Source organism: Felis catus, chromosome B4 (genome assembly GCF_018350175.1).
Source record: "Felis catus isolate Fca126 chromosome B4, F.catus_Fca126_mat1.0, whole genome shotgun sequence".
Lineage (NCBI taxonomy): Eukaryota > Metazoa > Chordata > Mammalia > Carnivora > Felidae > Felis > Felis catus.
In genome coordinates, this window is record NC_058374.1 from 4,923,118 (window position 1) to 4,941,930 (window position 18,813).

Consider the following 18,813-nt stretch of genomic DNA (forward strand, 5'->3'; position numbering starts at 1 on the left):
CCTCACAGTTTCTTCCTCGCCTGCCCTGCCTGCGTTGTGTTGCATCTGGTGGGTGGTCGTCATTTATCTCACGGACCTCTGATGAAGGAAAGTGGCTTGTTTCCAATCTTTTGCTGGTATGCAGAAGGCCGCAGTGCAGGACCATGTGCAGATGTCAGAGTGTGGAGGTGTTTCCGTGGGATAAAGTCCCTGAACTGGGATTGTCGAACCAAAGGGGACTTACATTCGTAATCTTGATACGTGTGGCCAGACTGCCTCCATCCAAAGGCACCGTGCATTCTTGTCAACAATGAATAAAAGTCCCTGTTGGTACACAGCTTCTTTTGGATTTAGTAATTTTGTCATGACCGAGACTGAGTACATATCATGTGTTTGAGGCTCTTTATATTTCTTTTTTGTGAAGTGTGTTTGAATGTATTTTGCCCGTTTTTATATCCTGTGGCTGTTCTTTTTCTGATCAGTTTCTAGGATCTCTATTTATAGGGGGTGTAGGCTCTTTGCCTGAGATACGAGTTAGAAAAATTCGTTCCCAGTTTATCGCTTCTTCCTTTGTAAGTTGTGGCGTCTTTTCCCCGGGACAATGGTAAAGCGTCAGTGCTCCCGGTTTGATTTGTGGATCCGATACAAATACAATCCCCATAAAATACCTCAGCAGGTATTTCTTTTCGGAAACCCATGAGCTAACTTCACAATTTATGCAGAAATACAAAGGGCCGAGAACCAGAACAACCTGGAAGAACATAGTTGGAGGACATACAACACCAGATACTCAGACTTTTTGTTCAGCTACAGTGAGTGAGGCAGTGGGGTCGTGATGCAAACCAGAGTACGACAAAGTGTCAGTTCAGCCCAGGGGCCCCCATACGGATGCTGCGCAGGTCTGAGCACAGCAAACGAAGCCAAACGTAGGAGAGCTCGTCCGCAAAAATGTGCAGTGTGTGTGGATGGAGCGTGGGAGGAAGCTCCGTGCTTGTCCCAGCCGAGGCAGGAATAGCACGTGACAAGGTTCAACCTCTTCCATCATAAAGATCAACGTAATAAAGGCCTCTTATGAAAAGCTCGTGTCTAATGTCATCCTCCGCGGTCAGGTCAGGAACAAGGCAAGGCCGCCCACTCTTGCTATTTCTGTTCAATCTAGTATCTTAAGTCCTAGGCAAAGCAGTGAGGCAATGAAAGAAAGTAGGAGGCGTCTAAACTAGAAAGGAAGAAGTAAAATGATCTGTGTTCATAGATGACATCACTTAAGTAGAAAAATCCAGAAAACTGTCAAAACTAAAACAGGATTCAGCCAAGTTGCAGGATACACAATTAACACTCAAAAATCAGGCGTATTTCCATATAAACAATGATCTGAAAAGGAAATTGAAACATAACTCCATTTATAATAGCATCAAAAAGAATAAAGTACTTAGAAATGAACCGAACCACGGAAGTGAAAATCTCTTACAAAATATTACTGGTTTTTTGTTTTTGTTTTTGTTTTTTTTTTACTTTAGAGAGAGTGTGAGCAGGGGAGAGGGGCAGGGAGAATATTGCCGGTAACTTGTGAATGAGCTCAGAAGGGGACCCTGCCCCAACCCAGCCTCAGCTGAAACCACAGCCCAGGCTCCTGGGAGACCTTGAGGCACAGGCTTCAGCTGGGCTAAGCGGGGGCCCTAATCACAGACCCTGGGATAGTGTTTGCTTTTGGGAGCACTAGTCAGGGTAACATGTCTCACACATAGACAAGCAGTATATCCTGCCAGGCCCACGTCTGGCCCTGCTCTCCTCCCTCCCTCCCTCCCCCCTCCCCAGCTCTCTCCAGCAGCAGTGGCTTCTTCTGAGCCCCTCTGGCCAAATGCGCTTCTGCCTCTGGGTCTCTGCACTTGTGAGCTTCCCTTCCCCCAGCACACTGTTCCCAGACTTGTACAGGGCCAGCTTCTCTTGTCTTTCTGGTCACAGCATGAATGCCACCTGGAGGCCTTTTAGACCGTGCTTAGGGGCTCCTGACTGGCCCTCAAGCACCCTGCTTCACTTCCGAAGAGCGCTTGATCTCTTGCATGCTTTTGTCCATCCCCCACCCTGGGCCGTGAGCTCCTGGAGGGCAGGGACCATGTGTGTCCTTACAGCACTCACTCTGCGTGAGGCAGGAGCCAAAGGAGCCAGTGAGAGGGTCTGGGAGCTCCCTCCCGCTCCAGAGAAGCTCATAATAAAAGGTCCACGTTGGGTCAGAGGCAAGGGTGTGTCCCTTCCCTGGGCCAGGTGCTTGGTAGAGCAGTGATCACCGCCTGGTGGTGGGGACCAGAACTGCAGCCCCAGGCGGGAAACTAGAGTTTAACACACCTTTGGGGTCCCCAAGGCAGTGGGGTTCCCAGGCCCCAGGCGACAAAGGGGTTAGGACCTGGGGGCTGCAGGTGGGAATGCGTGGGACCTAGGCACCATATCCCCCAGTCCCGACCACTGTACCGGGGTGCCCGGTTCACCCAGGAACCTACTCAGCCCCTCCAGGGCAGGGACTCCGCCCACTTCCACCTGAGGCTCCGGCAGGGAGGGAGGGTCCTCGGTCCTCGGAGGCAGGCGCAGTCCAGTGCCTCGCCACATTCTGCATTACCCAGGTCTTCAGTCCCTAGGGGCCACGGGGAGTAGACATTTACTGGACTCAGCCTAGTGTGTCGTCGATGGAGAACCGAGGCCGGCAACTCCTAGAAGCCTGTGGGACCCTCGGGATTCCTGCCGCAAGCACATCAGGCTGCAGAGGAGGAAGGTCTTCCCTCTCTATTATGGAGCCCCCTCCCCGTGAGGGTGGGTGTTAGGGGTTTCCCTGGTGCCAGGCGCCCAGAGCGGTGGACACAGAGCTCCAGACCTGTGCCGTCCGTCCTGGGGATGGCCTGGCCCTGCCGACCCTGGGACCCTCGAAACACCAGCCCACCAGTCCGGCATCTCGCCCCTCCTGACGCTGTGCTCCCAGGACCTGTGGCTGTAAGATCGGAGCCGAGCTGGGACGGCGCGAACAGAGCCGAAAAGTCCGGCGCTGGAGCACAGACACTACCGCTTCTCCGGCTTCCAGACTTGTGGGTGTGTCCCCTGGCCCGAGGGGCGTCTCCAGCTAACGGCGCCCTGGAGCCGCCAGCCAATCAGAGCTGCCTCCCGCCGGCACCGCCCCCCGCTTGGCGCTGCGGCCAATCGGAGCGCCCGCCCGCACGCCCACCCACCCGCCGTCCGCAGTCGCAGAGCTAGAGGCGGAGTGGCGCCCCCGGAGTCGTGCGGCCGCGGCGTCAGTGCTGGCAAGCATGGAGAAGATCCCGGCTCTGGGCCTGGGCACCTGGAAGGTGAGGTGGCCTCACGACCTGGGGGAGGGAGGGCCTTTCCCGTCCGCGGCGCTCCGGGACGCGGAGGGGGCTCCCCAGGGCCGCCGGCCTCGGCGCCACCGCCCCCGTTTGAAGGGAGAGGTTCTCCGGAAATGCTGGCGGTGCCTGGGGCGTTCGGAAGTAAAAGTTCGCGGGAGCGGTGGTGAGGCTGGGTCAGGGCCGGAGGTCTGGGGTCGAGGCTGGTGGTCGTGGCTGGGAGCAGCAGGTGGTCGGGGCAGTGTCTGGGCCGGAGGGCTGGGGTCTGGCTGGGGTCGGGGCTGGTGGTCGTGGCTGGTGGCGCCTCCCCAGAGGCTGGCGGGACTTGCCACCCGCAGGACAGACAAGGAGGTGCCCCCACCGCCAGTGGGGTTTCAGAGGGAAAGCGTGCAGCGCCCAGTGAGAACCAGGCGGGGCACTCGGGGACTTGCTGCACTTTGGCCGCTGTGACTCCTATCCGTGATTTCAGTCAGGCGCTAACCAGGCCTTCCTTGTTTCTTTTGTTTCTGGACACTTTGTCTTCAATAAAGATGTTCATTTGAGAAGTCACTTAAGAAGCTACCAGATGAGTAGGCATTGGAATCATCAACCCCTGCTCATCAAAACAGTATTTAAATCGTTTCTTCTATGTACTTCCCAACTCTTAAAGACCAAGGAGGCAACTCTACTCACTGTGGTTCTCAGCACGTGGCCCTGGATGTGCTTTCGGGAGCTGCTCAGGGGGCTCAGGGGGTTACATGCTCGCACTTTCTTGCCTGCTTCCAGTCCTGCTCCTAGGCACTGTCTTCTGCTGGGGGTGGGAGTCCAGGCGTACTGCCTTGCACACGGCGAAGGGAACCCTGCAGAAGCCGTTTCAGTGGCCCAAAGGTTCCTTTTTGTGGTTGTTGGGCTTCAGGTGCACGGACCAGTCTTAGTGACCCCTTCTGGATCCACACAAAGTCTTGCTTGGATTTAGTTATTTCCAGCAGTGTACCGTCACAGATCAACCATCAGCTGTCGGTTGCTCCGGAAGCGATGCACCCACAACCAATCACAGAAGCTCCATCGTTTACGGCAGCATGTGCATCATCACTGCTGCCTGTTGGGTGGTCAGCTGGGCTCTCTGCATCCGGGCCGCTCGCTCAGTGTCTGGGGTTTGGCCGCTCTCACTTGGGACTGTTGGGCAGTTCGTGGCTCAACGCAAGTCTCGACCTCAAGCAGGAGAATCTGGGGTATTTTCGCGGTGATGGCCCAGGCACCAGAGAGCAAGGGGCATCCTGGAGCCTAGGCTTGGAGCTCACATCTCTGCCGCAGAAAACACAGGGCAGCCCAGGTCCCAGAGGTGGGGACAGAGCCCATTCTGGGCCTGCGGAATCACATTAAATCTGTAGATCAGTCTGGGAGAACTGGCAACTTGATGATACTAAATCTGGCTTTCTACAAGCCCAGTGTATTTCTGTGTTAATGAATTGTCCTGGATTGAAGGCGTCTCTCTCTCTTCATCTGGTTGTATATACAGCTTGCCCTGTACAAAGCATACACTTCATTTGATGGAATCATTCCTGATCCTGGACCGTCCACGATACTATTGGAAATGAAACTTCTCTGAAATTATGTCTTCAGCTTGTTTGCTGTTGATGCATTGAAAAATAATCATCTCCGAGTGCCTGGCTGGCCCAGTCGCTGGAGCATGCGACTTTTGATCTTGGGGTCGGGCGTTCAAGCCCCCTGTTGGGTGTGGAGCCTTCTTTAAAAAAAAAAAAAAAAAAGGCCTTCTTTGGTATATTCATCACGTTTTCGGCCACTTTGCCAAATTGTCTTGTGAGTTCTTTTAATTTGCCTATGAATTCGTTTGGGCTTTCTACGTAGATGATCGTATCATCTACAAATAAGGATCCTTTCATTTCTTTTTTTCTGATCCTTAAGTCCCAAATTGTTTTTTCTGAGTTGCTTGTGGATGGCTAGGACCTCCAGTATAGTGACCATTCTTGTTCTGTTCCTGACTTTAAGGGACTGTTTCTGATACTTGGACATTTAGGATGATGTTTGCCCATTTGTTCTTTGGCTTGCTTTTGTTCTTGTTTTTTTTTTTTTTTTTTTAATTATATTTATTGTTGTTTTAAATGTGGACATTCTTTACCAGGTTAAAGAGCTTCATTTTTTCCAAGTTGACTGAGAGTTTAAATCACACACTTTACCCAACATTGACTGACATGATTTATTTTTTATTTTTTTATTATTATTTTTTTAATTTTAGAGAGAGAGCACACATGCGGGGGAGGAAGACAGAGGGAGAGAGAGAGAGGATCCCAGGCAGGCTCCACGTTCGGTGCAGAACCCAACACAGAGCTGGATCCCACGACGTTGGGATCATGACCTTAGATGAGCTTCAGAGTTGAATGCTCTACCAACCGGAGCCACCCAAGCACCCCATGTGATTTCTTTTTTAATCTGTTAATGTGGTGAATTATGGATTTTCTAATATCAAGCCACCCTTGGCTCTCTAAGATAAGCTCTGTGGGTGTGGTATGTTAGTTTTTCATATACATTGTCGCATCCATTCTGATGTCATTTTACTTAGGATTTTTGCAACTCTTATTCATGGGTGAGATGAACTCAGGCCTTTCCTTTGAATATTTTTGTCTGCTTTTGACTCCAGGGTTATGCTGGTTTGGTAGAAGGGGTTGGGAGTATTCTCTCTCTTTCTCTTCTCTGAAAGATTTTGTGTTAAATTGGGACGATTACATCCTTGAAATTTTTGCAGAACTCTGTGTGTTTAATTGCTTCCTTTTAGAAATAATTATAGGGGAAGTCAGCTTTTGCTTCTTCTTGAGCAAGGTTTTCTAGGGATTTCCCTCATTCTTTTCATTCGTCCCAATTGTCGGCTGAGAGTTACTGGTAGCATTTCCTGAGATTTGGGGTCTCTGTTGTATCTGTATGACCGGATTTCGGGTTTCCAGTCTTGGGAGAAGATTGTCCACCTTATTAGGGTCTTTCAAAGAACTAACCTCCGGCTCTGCTGATCTTCTGTGTCATATCTTTATTTGATGTGCGTCCTTGTTTCCAGATTCCCTTTCCTTCTAATTCCTGGGTGGATCGTTGTCTAACTTCAGGTGGATGCTTCCTTAGCTTCTGGCCCCCCAGAATGTGCTGCTTGTCAGAGGCGGACCATTCTTCTGGCCCGGCGCCTGGGGTTAGTGAGGCTCACGCGAGGGGGTGCCCTGTGGGCTGCAGAGCCCTTGGGGATGCTCGTGCCTTGTGTCCCGAGTCCTCCCCAGGCCTCTGCCCCCGCGTCCCGTCCCTTTGCTCGCTTGAGCCACCCAGCTCACCGCGAGCGTTTTCTGAACCTCACCTTCTTGAGGGAATCCGTAGTGCCGCTCGGGGCTTGGGGAGGTGCCCCACGTGTGCCGGGTTGTCTTCGTGTGAGCGGACACCCGCTTACCTTCACACTTGGCCCCCTGGTCTCCCCGGGTAGAGGGTGAGTCTACACCTTCTTGCGTCTCAGTGTCTATCCCGATTCATCCCGCGTTTATTTATTCCTTTGCTCGTTCGGGAAGCGCGGCATCTCGCTCGGTTCTTTGCAGGCCCTAAAATACCTGTAGGGTTTCCCCCAGGTAAGGAAAGGTGTTGGAACTTAGGTTGCATCTAAATCCTTTCTGCCCCTGACCTTCCCCAGTTTTAGCGCTGCCTCGCTCATGTGTTGTTTGACTCTACATTTTCCAGCGCTGAGGTTGGGATGGCCTGATGTGGGCGGACCGCCTCTGTCACGTTCGTTTTGTAGGCAGCTCCGGGCGAGGTGACGGAGGCAGTGAAAGTGGCGATAGACGCGGGGTTCCGGCACTTTGACTGCGCTTACTTGTACCACAACGAGAGTGAGGTCGGAGCCGGGATCCAGTGCAAGATCAAGGAGGGCGTGGTGACCCGGCAGGACCTGTTTGTCGTCAGTAAGGTAGGACTCGGCGTGCAGGGCCAGCAGGGTGCAGCCCACGCGGGCTGGGTCAGCAGGGTAGCCGAGCGTGGGGAGGGTCTTCTGGTCCCACAGGAGCTGATGACCAGTGCGTTCGGGACACTCGTGAGGCTTCGTGCACGCACTGGATGCGGTGCAGGTGCAGGTGTCGGGGACAGCATGACAAGCAGAGGGGACAGCATGGGCAGGGGCCCGAGGCACGGGACAGCACCGGGGGGACGGGGGCCTGGAAGGAGCTCGGTGCTCCTGGATCGGAAAACGTCAGTCATGAGAAGTGCGGCTGCAGCGGGGACAGGCCAGGTGACGAAGTCACGCCTCTCAAGGGGCTTATGCTTTGCACACACTGCACAACGGCACGGGTTCTCAGCGGGGAGCTCGGGTTCCGGACAAGCCAGACTTGTGTCAGAGCTGGGTGACTGCAGCACCCGGAGGGAGCAGGCGTTGGAGTGGGAGGCAGAGGACACTCACAGCCCGGACTTGGACCACGGGAGCCGGCTCAGGAGGGAGACAGGTGCTCAGGGCCCGGTAGGGGCAGGTCCAGACCGCGGGAGAGTTCCGGAACTCCCCTGCCTTGGACTTTGAAGCAGATTGTTAGGACTCTGAGGCCAGGAGCCACGGGTTGTCATTCCCGCTGTCTCTCATGGCCCAGCCATCTGTCACGGCCCCACCTCCTGTCACAAACCCCGAGGGACCAGGAGAGTCCCTGGATGACACAGCTCCACCGTGTATAAAACGGGGGTCCGGATTCGATCATCTCCTGAGGAGTTTCCGGGACTAATTTCCACAATTGCAGGACTCAGTGTGGTTTCTGTAGATTTGCCCTTCTGTTCCACTTCTGGATGATTTCTGTAAGTCATCAGTGCCTGTGGAGCGAGGGCAGAGGGCTGGTGAGGGCGAGGCGAGGCAAGGTGGGTGACGGGATGGCTCCGTCAGCTCCGTCACCCAGGGCCCGCTGCTCCTGGTGCCCTCTGAGTCCGCAGGGGAAGTGTGTTCACTCTTCCCGCAATTCGGAAAAGTCACGGAAATACAATTTTTTTTATATTCGCTGTTTCGAGAATACTATTGTTAATGATAATTTTTAGAGTTTTTTTTTCTTCTCTTTTGTCATCAATACACTATGGTGAGAGTCTGTTTTTATATCTTTTAATTCTCTTTCTCGTACTTATTTATTTTTGGTTTTTCTCTTGCTGTGACAGAGTCTTCGGATTAGCTTCCGTCATAGAACTAAATAGTGTAACAGGGCACGTAATGGGAGGGAGAAAATGGCAAATTTTCTACTTCACAGGGGGTGTGGCTGGAAATCTCTAAATCAATACAAGGCAGTGGGTGTTAACTTCCCTAATTTAACCTGCAGAATTACGAGGCCCTGAGAACAGAGGCCCTTGAACGTGGAGATGTAGGTGGGAAGCAACGTACAAGTTCTCCAGAGTTCACTTCCTCTCTGCTTACAGCCGTTTGCTTTGGTCTGGTTCTAGTTGTTTCTTCTGGTCCTAGTGGATCCAAATAACCAGACCGCCCCCTCCCAAATGTTTCACAGTGGCCCTGTCTCCCTGTAGTGGGAGTCAGGCAGAAGGAGCCCGCTTTTGGAGACCCCTTCCCGAGAGAGTTCCGGAACCATCTGAGGGTGATGTCGCTGCCCCCGCCGTATTCGTTGCCGTCTGGTCCCTGATGCCGTCTGTCTTCCTGCTCCCGGACTTGGGGGACTGAGGGGCAGAAGTTGACGCTGGCTTCCTCCTCCCCCTGTGCCCCCCCATAGCTCTGGTGCACCAGACATGAGAAGTCCTTGGTGAAGGCGGCCTGCACCAAGAGTCTCAAGGCCTTGAAGCTGGATTACCTGGACCTCTACCTCATGCACTGGCCCATGGGCTTCAAGGTACCGTCCGGGAGGCGCAGAGCCCAGGGGCAGCACCTTCCCTCTGGTCAGGCCCGGCGGGGGGGTGCGGGGAGCTCTCCCCAGGCCTCCTCAAGGACCCCGCGGTCTTCGTCCGCCCCCGCCTCTGCCCCTCCCAGCCCGGGGAGGAAGACCTGCCCCTGGACCGCAACGGCATGGTGCTGCCCAGCGACACGGACTTCCTGGACACGTGGGAGGTGAGGCGCGTCCTGCCGGCCTCGGGCGAAGTGACGGCGGGTCGTGTGCATGCGTCGGGGGGAGGGGGTTGCTGTTGTCCCCCGACACACTCGTGTGCGCTGTGAGCGGGAAACCAGCACCTGATCCCGGCCGCCCATCTGCCGCCCTAGTTCCGGCTGGTTCCTCTACCAGGACGTCAGTTCCAGGGATGACTAAGTCAGAACCCCTGCCCCCCCCCCCCCCCCCCCCGTTTTAGTCTCAGTGTCAACTTTTTGTTTTTGTTTTTTTTTTTAATGTTTATTTATTTTTGAGAGAGAGAGAAAACACAAGCGGGGGAGGAACAGAGAGAGAGGGAGACACAGAACTCGAAGCAGGCTCCGGGCTGTGAGCTGTCAGCACAGGGCCCGATGCGGGGCTCGAACCCAGGAACTGTGAGATCGTGACCTGAGCCAAAGTTGGACGCTTGACCGACTGAGCCACCCAGGCACCCCGGTGTCCACTTGTTTGTTGATGAGAGAGTATCACTTGGTCGTTACAGAAATACGGAAGAGTATGAGAAAGAACATTTAAGAATCCCCCCCCCCCATCCGTTACCTGGCCGTAGCTACCACTGCTGTCGTGTGCCTGCGGACCGCTGGGCCTCGAGCGTCTCGGAATGAGGTCCGGCAGCCCAGCCAGGCCTGTGTGGGGCTGGAGGCCGAGTGGCAGGTTTCCAGGCAAAGAGGGGGAAGAGACCTGGGATAAAGTAGCGAGCAGCGGCATCGCGGGTGAGGGGTGCAGGTGTGGAAGGGGACAGTGTTCCCGTGGGGCCCCGCTGACCTGGCGCGTGTAATCTCGCAAACGGTGTGGGACGGAGGAGGGCGGGTGTGAGGCCTGGGAAGCAGTGAGCTCCCGCTGGAGCCTGCTCAGTCCAGGGAGATGGGCGAGAGAAGGCCTTCAGCACCAGGCAGAGTCGGCAGGCGCACCAGTCAGGCCACCCTCTCCCTCCCCCCATTTCTCTTAAACAGGGCAGTCGGCAAAACAGATTAGATGAGGGATCTGGGCTGTCAGGACCAGCGTCCAGAGGCCCCAGCGCTTTCTGTCCCACGGCATCGCCCCTCGGGAGAGCTGTGGCTTGGGGTCCGGGCCGCGTGCAGCCCGGGTGAGGCTCCGGGCGATGCTGGTGCCTCCAGGCAGTGGCTGGTGCACGCTGACTGGTCCCCGGCCCGTGGCCGCTCAGGACCCAGGACCTACTGTTGACGAGGTGCCCCACGCCAGCCCGACACCTCCTGAAGTTCACGGCCAGCAGGAGGATGATGGCACGTCACTGCGCTTAGGAAGCGTATACGCTAGGTAGAAAGAGCGGCGAGCGACGGGCATCCCTGCCGAACCCTGTGTCGCACATGTTCAGAGGAAGGGGAGAAATAACAGCTGAAGTGTTGAGTGTTGGCCACATTCTAGCCCTGCGCTAAATGCTTTGTGTGCGTTACTTGATGGGATCCTTAAAACAACCCTGTGACATGAACAAGCTCGTCCCCAATTTGCAGATGAGGATACTGAGGCTCAGTGTGGTCACACAACGTGCCCAGGGTCCCCGGCCACTAGAGGCCCTGGGGGCAGAAATGCCTGTGGGGCATCGGGTGGGATATTTAGAAGCCCGGGTGGAGCCGGTTTAGCGACGTGTGCAGAGGAGGGAGGGGCGTGGGCGATGGTGGGGGGAGGGGGAAGCAGAATGACTGTTTGTTGTCTTTAGGCCATGGAGGACCTGGTGGTCACGGGGCTGGTGAGAGCCATCGGGGTGTCAAACTTCAACCACCAGCAGCTCGAGAGGCTTTTGAATAAACCCAACCTGAGGTTCAAGCCACTGACGAACCAGGTGAGGTTTTAACAGATGGAGTTGGCTTTTCAGCCGTCACGATCCCCCTGGCTACGCTGGAAATGAAACAGGGGGCACAGAGTAGGCATCTTTCTCCCGAGGCTGCAAAAATGGTGACTTAGGGAGCGGTGAGGCAAGGAACGGGTGCCGAGGCCGGAGAGCTTCTGGAAAGGCTTGTTCGATTAGGTGGGGTCCTCGGGAGGTCGGCCACGGGCTGAGCTTGGTCCTCTCCGTGCAGAAGTGGTGACACTCCTGTCTCGCCCTCCTCCCTCCCTGACATCGCTGCTCTCGGCTTCCTGGGAAGGCACCTGGGCCCCTCCCCGTCCCTCCACCTGGGGGGCGGGCAGCCGAAAGACCCCAGGTTCACGGACTCTGCCAGGACTTTTGTGCAGAGAGCTGGCTCGTGAGGAGAGGGCTTCGCTTGCAGAAAGGGCCTTTTTGCAGTACATTCTTTTACCTAAACATTTGCTCAGGTGTCATGTACATTTAAAAAGTGCACCCATGACAGTAGAGCTCAGTAAATTCTCGTAAACCGAGCCTCACTCTGTGCCTACATCCAGATTGAGAAACAGCGCGTGACCAGCACCCGAAGCCCCACCACTCTTCCTCCTGTTGACCGCCCCCCGACAAAGGGCAGCCCGTGTGCCGATTACTAACAGCGGACACTGGCTCTTGAACTTTATGTAGATAAAGTGACCCATTACGTACTCTTTCCCGTCTGGCTTCCTCCAACATCGCGTCTGTTGGATTCCTCTGCATTCCTGTACGATCGTCTGTCGCTCGGATTTCTGCGTGGGATTCTGCTGCGTGCACACGCCACTTGCATAGTTTCCGCTTGGGGATATTGAGAATAGAGCATCACGTTCCATTTTTTATAAACACGGTGTAGCGTGGATGCAGGAGAGGTCGGGCATCGCTCAGGGAGTTTCCACAGGGGAGCGTGCTGGTCGGCGCCTGGAGCCCAAAGCCCAACAGCGTCTGCCTTCTGGAAGCTCTCCTAGCCACCTTCCTCAGAGCGGCACCTGTCCCGACGCGAGGCATGCCTTAGCTTCCCTGCTTTATTTATTTATTTATTTATTTATTTATTTATTTATTTAACGTTTTATTTATTTTTGAGACAGGGAGAGACAGAGCATGAACAGGGGAGGGTCAGAGAGAGGGAGACACAGAATCTGAAACAGGCTCCAGGCTCTGAGCTGTCAGCACAGAGCCCGACGCGGGGCTTGAACCCACAGACCGCGAGATCATGACCTGGGCTGGAGTCAGCTGCCCAACCAACTGAGCCACCCAGGCGCCCCTTAGCTTCCCTGCTTTAAACCCTGGCATGCCTAGAATGTTCACGTGCATGATATACTCCCCTGTTCTGTTGGGGTTCCTGTTGAGCAGCACTTTAAGGGGGGGGGGAGAGCTGTCGCCTCCTCTGTGGGGTGGGAGGGGCCCGAGGGGCTGTTTCCTAATTGGGGTTCTGAGCCCCCAGCAACGTCCCCTCAGAAGAGTTTTCCTTGCTATTTGTGGTGGCTGTGCCCAGCACGTTCCTGACCCTCAAGGGCACTGTTTGCAGCTCTTAATTCACTCTAAAGGAGTATTTTCAGCCCACTGATGACCTGGAATTGTACGTGAGAATTTGCAGAATGTGCAGGCAGAAATCCCGCTCTCAAGTTTCTCGAAATGTCCACTGGAGTCCCCTGGAGCACGTGTGTCCCACATGACTCCCCAGCGTCCTCCATGCACCTGCCGAGCCTTGACAGAGGGTTCTCTGGCCGGCTTATTCTGGATGTTGGGGGCGTGTCTGGGAACAAAAGAAAGTCAGCCCAGACCCCTGCCTCTGTGGAGCTCGCATCAAGCGGCCGGAGACAGACAACAGCCAATAAGTATGATGTGGAAGATGTCAGATGGTGACGCGGGCGAGAGCGGAAAGTAAAGGGTCAGAGGGAGGGCCTCCCGGAGCAGGTGCCAGCCGAGTGTCCGGCGACGGGGTGTTCCTCCTGCCCGTTCTCAGTGGCTTTCACTTTAGGTGTGGACGCTTGAGCCCCGAGGCGGTCCCGGAGCTCCTCGGCGACAGCCGACACATTAAGAGTGTGCCCTTCCCCCGTGTACGGTGACCTGAATTTTCTCGGTAAGCGGTGCTTCTCCTTTTAGGTCGAGTGCCACCCGTATCTTACCCAGAAGAGTCTGATCAACTTTTGCCAATCCAGAGATGTGACCGTGACAGCCTACCGGCCCCTCGGCGGTTCCAGGTGGGGGTGTGTCCGTGGTGGGGGTGGGGGGGAGAGATGCCCCCTCCTGCTGGATTTGGATAGTTAGCGGAGGGCCTAGCACAGGCAGGTGTGGGCGGGGCGTGTGGGCTGGGGGAGGGGCCGGCGCCCGCGGCCAGAGGAGGGCAGCAGCCTGGTCTGAGCTCTTGACCAGCACGTCGGGCCTGCTGCTACGCCTTCCGGTCGAGATGGGTCACAGATATCTCCATCTGCACGCGTCCTCTTTCCCCAGCACCGGAACCGTGTGCTGTGCGCCCTGCGTCCGTTCACGAGCCCCCACCCGCTCGCACCCCCAGACCAGACACCCAGCAATCCTGCCTTTCCAGCCCATCCCCCAGAATCCACTCTGATTCTGCCAGAGAACCCGGGATCTGTCTGTTGATCTCTGTTCTCGCCATCACGGCCCGAGTTAAGTGGGAGTTCTCTCCGGTAATCAGAGCAGCCTGTCCGCTCCGACTTGCCCGGCTCCAATCCGTTGTCCGCGCGGGAGCCGTCTCAGTCTGATCAGGTCACTCTCCTGCTTGAAAATCCTTCGGTTCTTGGCCGGGCCTAGGAGCCCCAGCCGGTCTGGCCTCGGCCTAATTCTGGCCTCGTGTCTTCCCGCAAACAGTGTGCACCCACCACCTGAACCCACGCGGGGCTCCCGGAGTAGAGCGCTGTGTTTCTAGCCTGTGCCTTTGCATAGGTTGGTCTCTTTACCTAGAGATCTTGTTTATATACATATTTTTTAATGGTTTATATTTGAGAGAGAGACAGAGACAGCGAGCAGGGGAGGAGCAAAGAGAGATGGAGACAGAACTGGAAGCAGGCTCCAGGCTCTGAGCTGTCCGCACAGAGTCCGATGCGGGGCTCAAACTCATGAGCAGGGAGATCATGATCTGAGCCGAGGTCGGACGCTTAACCGACTGAGCCACCAGGCGTCCCTCTAGAGATCTTGTTACCATCTTGTGTTTTTAAAGTCTGGCTAACTCTGATTTCTAATGTCCAGTTCAAGTCAGCATCACCTCCTCCAGGAAGCCCTCCTGACTCCCCTTATCGAGGTTTTGTCCATAACCCTCGTTACACTGTCTTGCCATTATTTTCTTTTCAGTCTCCCACTTGTCAGAGCTGCGTGAGTACAGGGGCCGCATGTAACTTGTGGCTCTCCAACAGCCCCTGGCTCAGGACCTGGACAGACTAGGGGCCCAGGAAGGGCTGAAAGCATTTGACTCTTATGACCTGTGTGTCTCCTGTGGGAAGTGGGGCACATGTGTTTGAACTTCGTAGCGGCTGGGGAGCTGCTGGAAGGCGGGGTCCTGTTCTGTGGCTGAACTTGGGGCACTGGAGCCACAGTGGGTGGCAGGGGCCAAAGCAATGGCTCTCCAGGGTGACCAGGGCCTGTCCCTGCTGAACAGCCCCTGAGGGATAGTGCCATGGCCACAGCCTTCCAGTTCTCTGCACTGAAGCTTCCCCTCGGTTTTGGTATTTGAGTTGAACTGTTCTGAAATTACCATCGTGAATATCGACAATTATTTACCAGCAGTGCTAGAGGCCCCGCCCCAGGCCCCGCAGTAAGAGCTCAGAAGTCAGCCCTACCTGCCCAGGGCCTCTCCAAGGCGCGGAGAACGCGTTGCCTCCTACGCTCTCACGTTGCCCCCTGGCTCTCGAGAAAACACCAAATGTCCATGGAAAAGCAGCGTGCCCAGCTGTCCCCACCGAAGTGTCTTCTCTAGATGGTGGGATGCGGGTGATGAGCTCCTATACATCATTTGAATTTCCTACCCGGAGCAAGTATTGTGATCAGACAAAAATAAACCTAGGTCTTGGTTTTGGAGGAGGTACTGTGTGTCTGAAAGCAGGAGGCACCCAGCCTTGTCCCCCCTGAACCCTGCCCTGTCCTGCTCTCTCTAGTGAGGGGGTGGCCCTCCTGGATGACCCCGTGATTCAGAGGATCGCACAGAAGTACAACAGGTCTCCCGCCCAGGTAGGAGGGGCTACCCGCAGGCTGGGGGGGGGGGGGTCTCCCCGCTTCCTCTCGGAGCCGGGGACTGGACGGAGGAAGGGTTTGCTCACTCTGGCCCCAAGCTTCCAATTCACCAGCACAGGGGGCGCCTGCTCCCACCCACTAAGGCTGCGAGGCCCGTGGGCGGGACTCCAAATGTGGGGCCCCCCGGCTGAGTGGAACAGAAAAGACTTTCTTGCTCTCATGTCAGTGTTTGGGGGCTGGGCGTCTCCGTGAACTGTCATTAAGGCGTTGGCAAGTCCTCTGAGCTCTTCCACGGACCAGTCGTGGCCATTACACACATTGGAGGAACTGTGCAGAAAATGACAGTTGGGGTTTGAGGGACTTTGGGACAGAAGAGCCTGTAATAAAAGTTCCGGCTGTCCTGACTTTGGGACTTTGCACAGTAAAGTGTGAATCTGTGATTCCCCTTGTCTGATACGAGACCTTTCTTCTGCAGATTGTGATCCGATTTCAGATCCAGAGGAATGTGATTGTGATCCCCAAATCTGTCACCCCAACACGGATCCGTGAGAACATCCAGGAAAGGGTTCTTTTCTTCTTTTATTCGGAGGGTTTGGGATCACACGGTAGTCAGCTGGGGGTCTGACCACCGCACAAGCAGGCCCTGTGTGGCTTTGACGCAGCAGAGGGGCCGGGTGGAGCTGCGGCCACAGCACGAGGAACCCCGGAGTGTGACAGGCACGAACCCAGCCCGGGAGCCGGCGAACAGGAGGTCCCGAACAGCCGGGGTGCCGGCCAGAGGCTCGCAGGGCTGTGCCCCCGAGCCGGGTGCCTGCTCCCCAAGTCTCAGGACCGCTGCGCCCGGCTGCCTGGATTCGTGGGGCCCTTCCAGAACCGAAGGCGGCCCTCCAGTCAGAGCCTCTGCTGACACCGAGCCCTTGGTTTCTGCTAGACCGGGTGGAGGGTCTCCTGTGGGTAGAGGCCGGGCCCGGCCGGTCCCCTCCCGGGAGTCGCTGCACCCTCCCTCCCGGCTCCTCAGCTGGGGACCGGGGCTGGCTCTCCTGTGAGAACAGATCGTGTTTCAGGAGTGGGGGTCATAGTCCTCACGGGTATTAGGAGCAAAGGGGGTGCAGCTTAGAATTCTGCTTTATGAGGAAAGAAACAAGAATTACACTGTGTTATGGCTACCGTCAGAGCCAGTGGTCCCGGGGACCCAGTGTCCGAGCTGGGAGGGCGTGGGGCACGAATGTTTTTGGTTTTTCACTTTCATTTGGATTTGGAGGGGTTTTTTGGTGTTTTTCATTTTGGGGGGGGGTTCTTTTTTTGTGTTTTTTGTTTTGTTTTGTTTTTGAGCGATGGGAAAAATTCTTTGCTCACCTCCCACCTCTTGACTCCAGCTCGTCCCTTATTCCCCTCGGTGGGGGGGACTGCAGTACACGTCCTGTCTTTGCAGGGGCTCTCACCCAGCCCGGGGCAGCCAGCGTCAGGCACAGGGTCACAGCCGCGGTTCACGGAGGAAGGCTGATGATCCGGGGAAGTTGCGGGTGCCGCGTGCAGTGTTTCTTCCGCATCTTGTGTCCCCGGCAGGTCTGGCGCAGCGCTTTGCAGGCGACATGTGCTCAACGAGATGGTCACTGGGCTGACTTCACCGTGAACGTTTTGTTTTGGGTGCAGGTGTTTGACTTTGAATTATCAGAAAGGGACATGAACGACATCCTCGACCTGGACAGGAATTTCCGAATGTGCACCTTGCCCACGTAAATACGTCTCCTCTACCTCCGTTCCAGGGGGAGGGAACAGTATTCGGGTTGAGGCGATTCCAAATAGGTGTTGATCGTATGCATTTTAGGTTAATTAAACCTTCTCATAAGGCTTTCCCCTCGGAGGATGGGCCTCTGAATGAGTCCCAAGACTAACTGAATACATCGGGAGCTTGAAAACACACAGCCGTGTCTTTTAGAAGGTTTCTCTTAAACGTAATAAACATTTCATTTTGATTTGTTTTCCTGTTTTTCAGAGCTAAAAACCACAAGGACTATCCTTTCAACATAGAATACTGAGCACGGCCTCCCTCTTCCCCCCCCGGCCCGGCCCAACGGGTCCACGAGGCCCGAGCCGAGGCAGGGCTCTGCCAGGGAGGTGGGGGCGACCGGCTTTGACTTGGGCGGATTCCTGCCTGGAACAGAGCTGCGCTCCCTGAGAGGTCCACACAGTTCCGGTGGTGGGTGATGGGAAGGGAGCCGCCCTGGGAGCGGTGCTCGCTCTCTGGAGAACCCCCCAGTCCTACCGCTCCTTTGAGCACAGTGTGACAGGATTTTGACCAGACAGGCTGTGTGGCGGGCCTCTACCCTTGGAAAAAAAGGTTGTATTATGGAAATATTTAAATACAGGATTTGAGACCATAGCACGAGTCTCTACATGTGTCACCCAGCCCCGCTTGAGACCCTGGGCCGGCCTCCCGCCATCTGTGTGGCTCTGTTCCCTCAATCCCCCCAGATGGTTTTAAAGCAAAATCTTTACGTTCACACGTGCAGAGACAAGCTGGGTGAAGGCGGGAGAGGGTCTCAGTTCAACACAGAGGCTTTTCTTAAATACGGCTGTGGGAACCCCAAGCAGAGAGGACACGTGGGTCATTGCCCTCCTGCGCTCAGCGTCCGGGGTCCGTCCAGTGGGCTCGCTCAGGGCTGTGTGTGACTCGTGTCCTCTCTGCTCACCGGATGGCACTCGAGCACCACGCTTTGGGCCATTGTCTTAAAAATCTGCTACAAGTTATTATGTTCCACGAAAAAGGTTCATTTTCATGAATGAATGGCAGGATGTTTCCCTGTTTATGTTAAACGAAAGAAAAGTTCACCATATAGGCTAATAGTGCTTTCTACTAATATTTACTGAATTTTGCTATTTAATGAAGTAATTCTACCGGATTCAGAATGTAAAGAAAACTGAGAAAAGCTCAATTATAACAAGTAAAAATGGCCTAAACTAGCAATATCTAAGAATCCTCTTTCTAGTGGGTCCTTCTAATCTATGCCCATGTCTATGACCCATGTAGATAAACAAATTACATAAAATACGTGATCCATACACATATATAACACATGTGCACGGACACTTCACAAAACCTGTCCCACAGCACACATGGTCTGTGATTTGCTTTTTAAAAGGCATATGCATTATATACTGGATGTACAGTCCTGTACCTGTTCACTTAACATTTTGATAAGACAGCAAGTAAATAAATACTGAAGATTTAACTCGTAAGCTTTAAAGCTACCGGACTTGAACTGATGATCCGATCTTCCTCCCTCGGCTGCTGCTTTCCCCGTCTTACAGAGTCCTTAGTGTAATTCAAGCCTGGTGGAGACACTTCTGTTTTCTACAGAAACAAGGAATACAGATTTTTATGTCGTGTTTTACGAGA

General features: G+C 54.8%; 1 protein-coding gene and 1 long non-coding RNA gene across 7 annotated transcripts; one reads left to right on the top strand and one right to left on the bottom strand.

The window, feature by feature from the left end:
• Nucleotides 1-761: 761 nt before the first annotated feature.
• On the bottom strand, nucleotides 762-3,074 carry LOC109501283. 2 transcript variants are annotated; one of them, XR_006600255.1, is made up of 3 exons: nucleotides 2,951-3,074; nucleotides 2,475-2,605; nucleotides 762-1,350 (listed from the first exon to the last, which is right to left on the bottom strand). It is a non-coding gene; the product is annotated as an uncharacterized LOC109501283 (long non-coding RNA). The 2 variants fall into 2 exon arrangements; XR_002159222.3 differs by having other exon boundaries at nucleotides 2,475-2,963.
• Nucleotides 3,075-3,122: 48 nt separating this feature from the next.
• AKR1E2 (aldo-keto reductase family 1 member E2) lies at nucleotides 3,123-18,653 on the top strand. 5 transcript variants are annotated; one of them, XM_045060818.1, is made up of 11 exons: nucleotides 3,123-3,308; nucleotides 3,854-3,930; nucleotides 7,084-7,251; nucleotides 9,026-9,142; nucleotides 9,280-9,357; nucleotides 11,070-11,192; nucleotides 13,332-13,429; nucleotides 15,338-15,410; nucleotides 15,889-15,972; nucleotides 17,067-17,149; nucleotides 17,242-17,389. In XM_045060818.1, the coding sequence occupies exons 2-11, from the start codon at nucleotides 3,889-3,891 to the stop codon at nucleotides 17,306-17,308; spliced, it is 933 nt and encodes a 310-aa protein (XP_044916753.1). In that variant the 5' UTR covers nucleotides 3,123-3,308; nucleotides 3,854-3,888; the 3' UTR covers nucleotides 17,309-17,389. The 5 variants fall into 5 exon arrangements, 4 of the variants coding, with proteins under 4 accessions (XP_044916753.1, XP_044916754.1, XP_044916752.1 ...); XM_023256284.2 differs by lacking the exon at nucleotides 17,242-17,389 and adding an exon at nucleotides 17,410-18,653 and having other exon boundaries at nucleotides 3,207-3,308; XR_006600254.1 differs by lacking the exon at nucleotides 17,242-17,389 and adding an exon at nucleotides 17,410-17,466 and having other exon boundaries at nucleotides 3,207-3,308; nucleotides 15,889-16,979.
• The last annotated feature ends 160 nt before the right edge of the window (nucleotides 18,654-18,813 follow it).

Bases quoted from the DNA above. Each gene is read 5' to 3' on its own strand.
- AKR1E2 (XM_045060818.1), top strand. From the start codon at position 3,889: ATGAGTAGGCATTGGAATCATCAACCCCTGCTCATCAAAACA. The intron at 9,143-9,279 runs GTACCGTCCGGG...TGCCCCTCCCAG, and splicing joins ACTGGCCCATGGGCTTCAAG to CCCGGGGAGGAAGACCTGCC. The intron at 15,411-15,888 runs GTAGGAGGGGCT...TTTCTTCTGCAG, and splicing joins ACAACAGGTCTCCCGCCCAG to ATTGTGATCCGATTTCAGAT.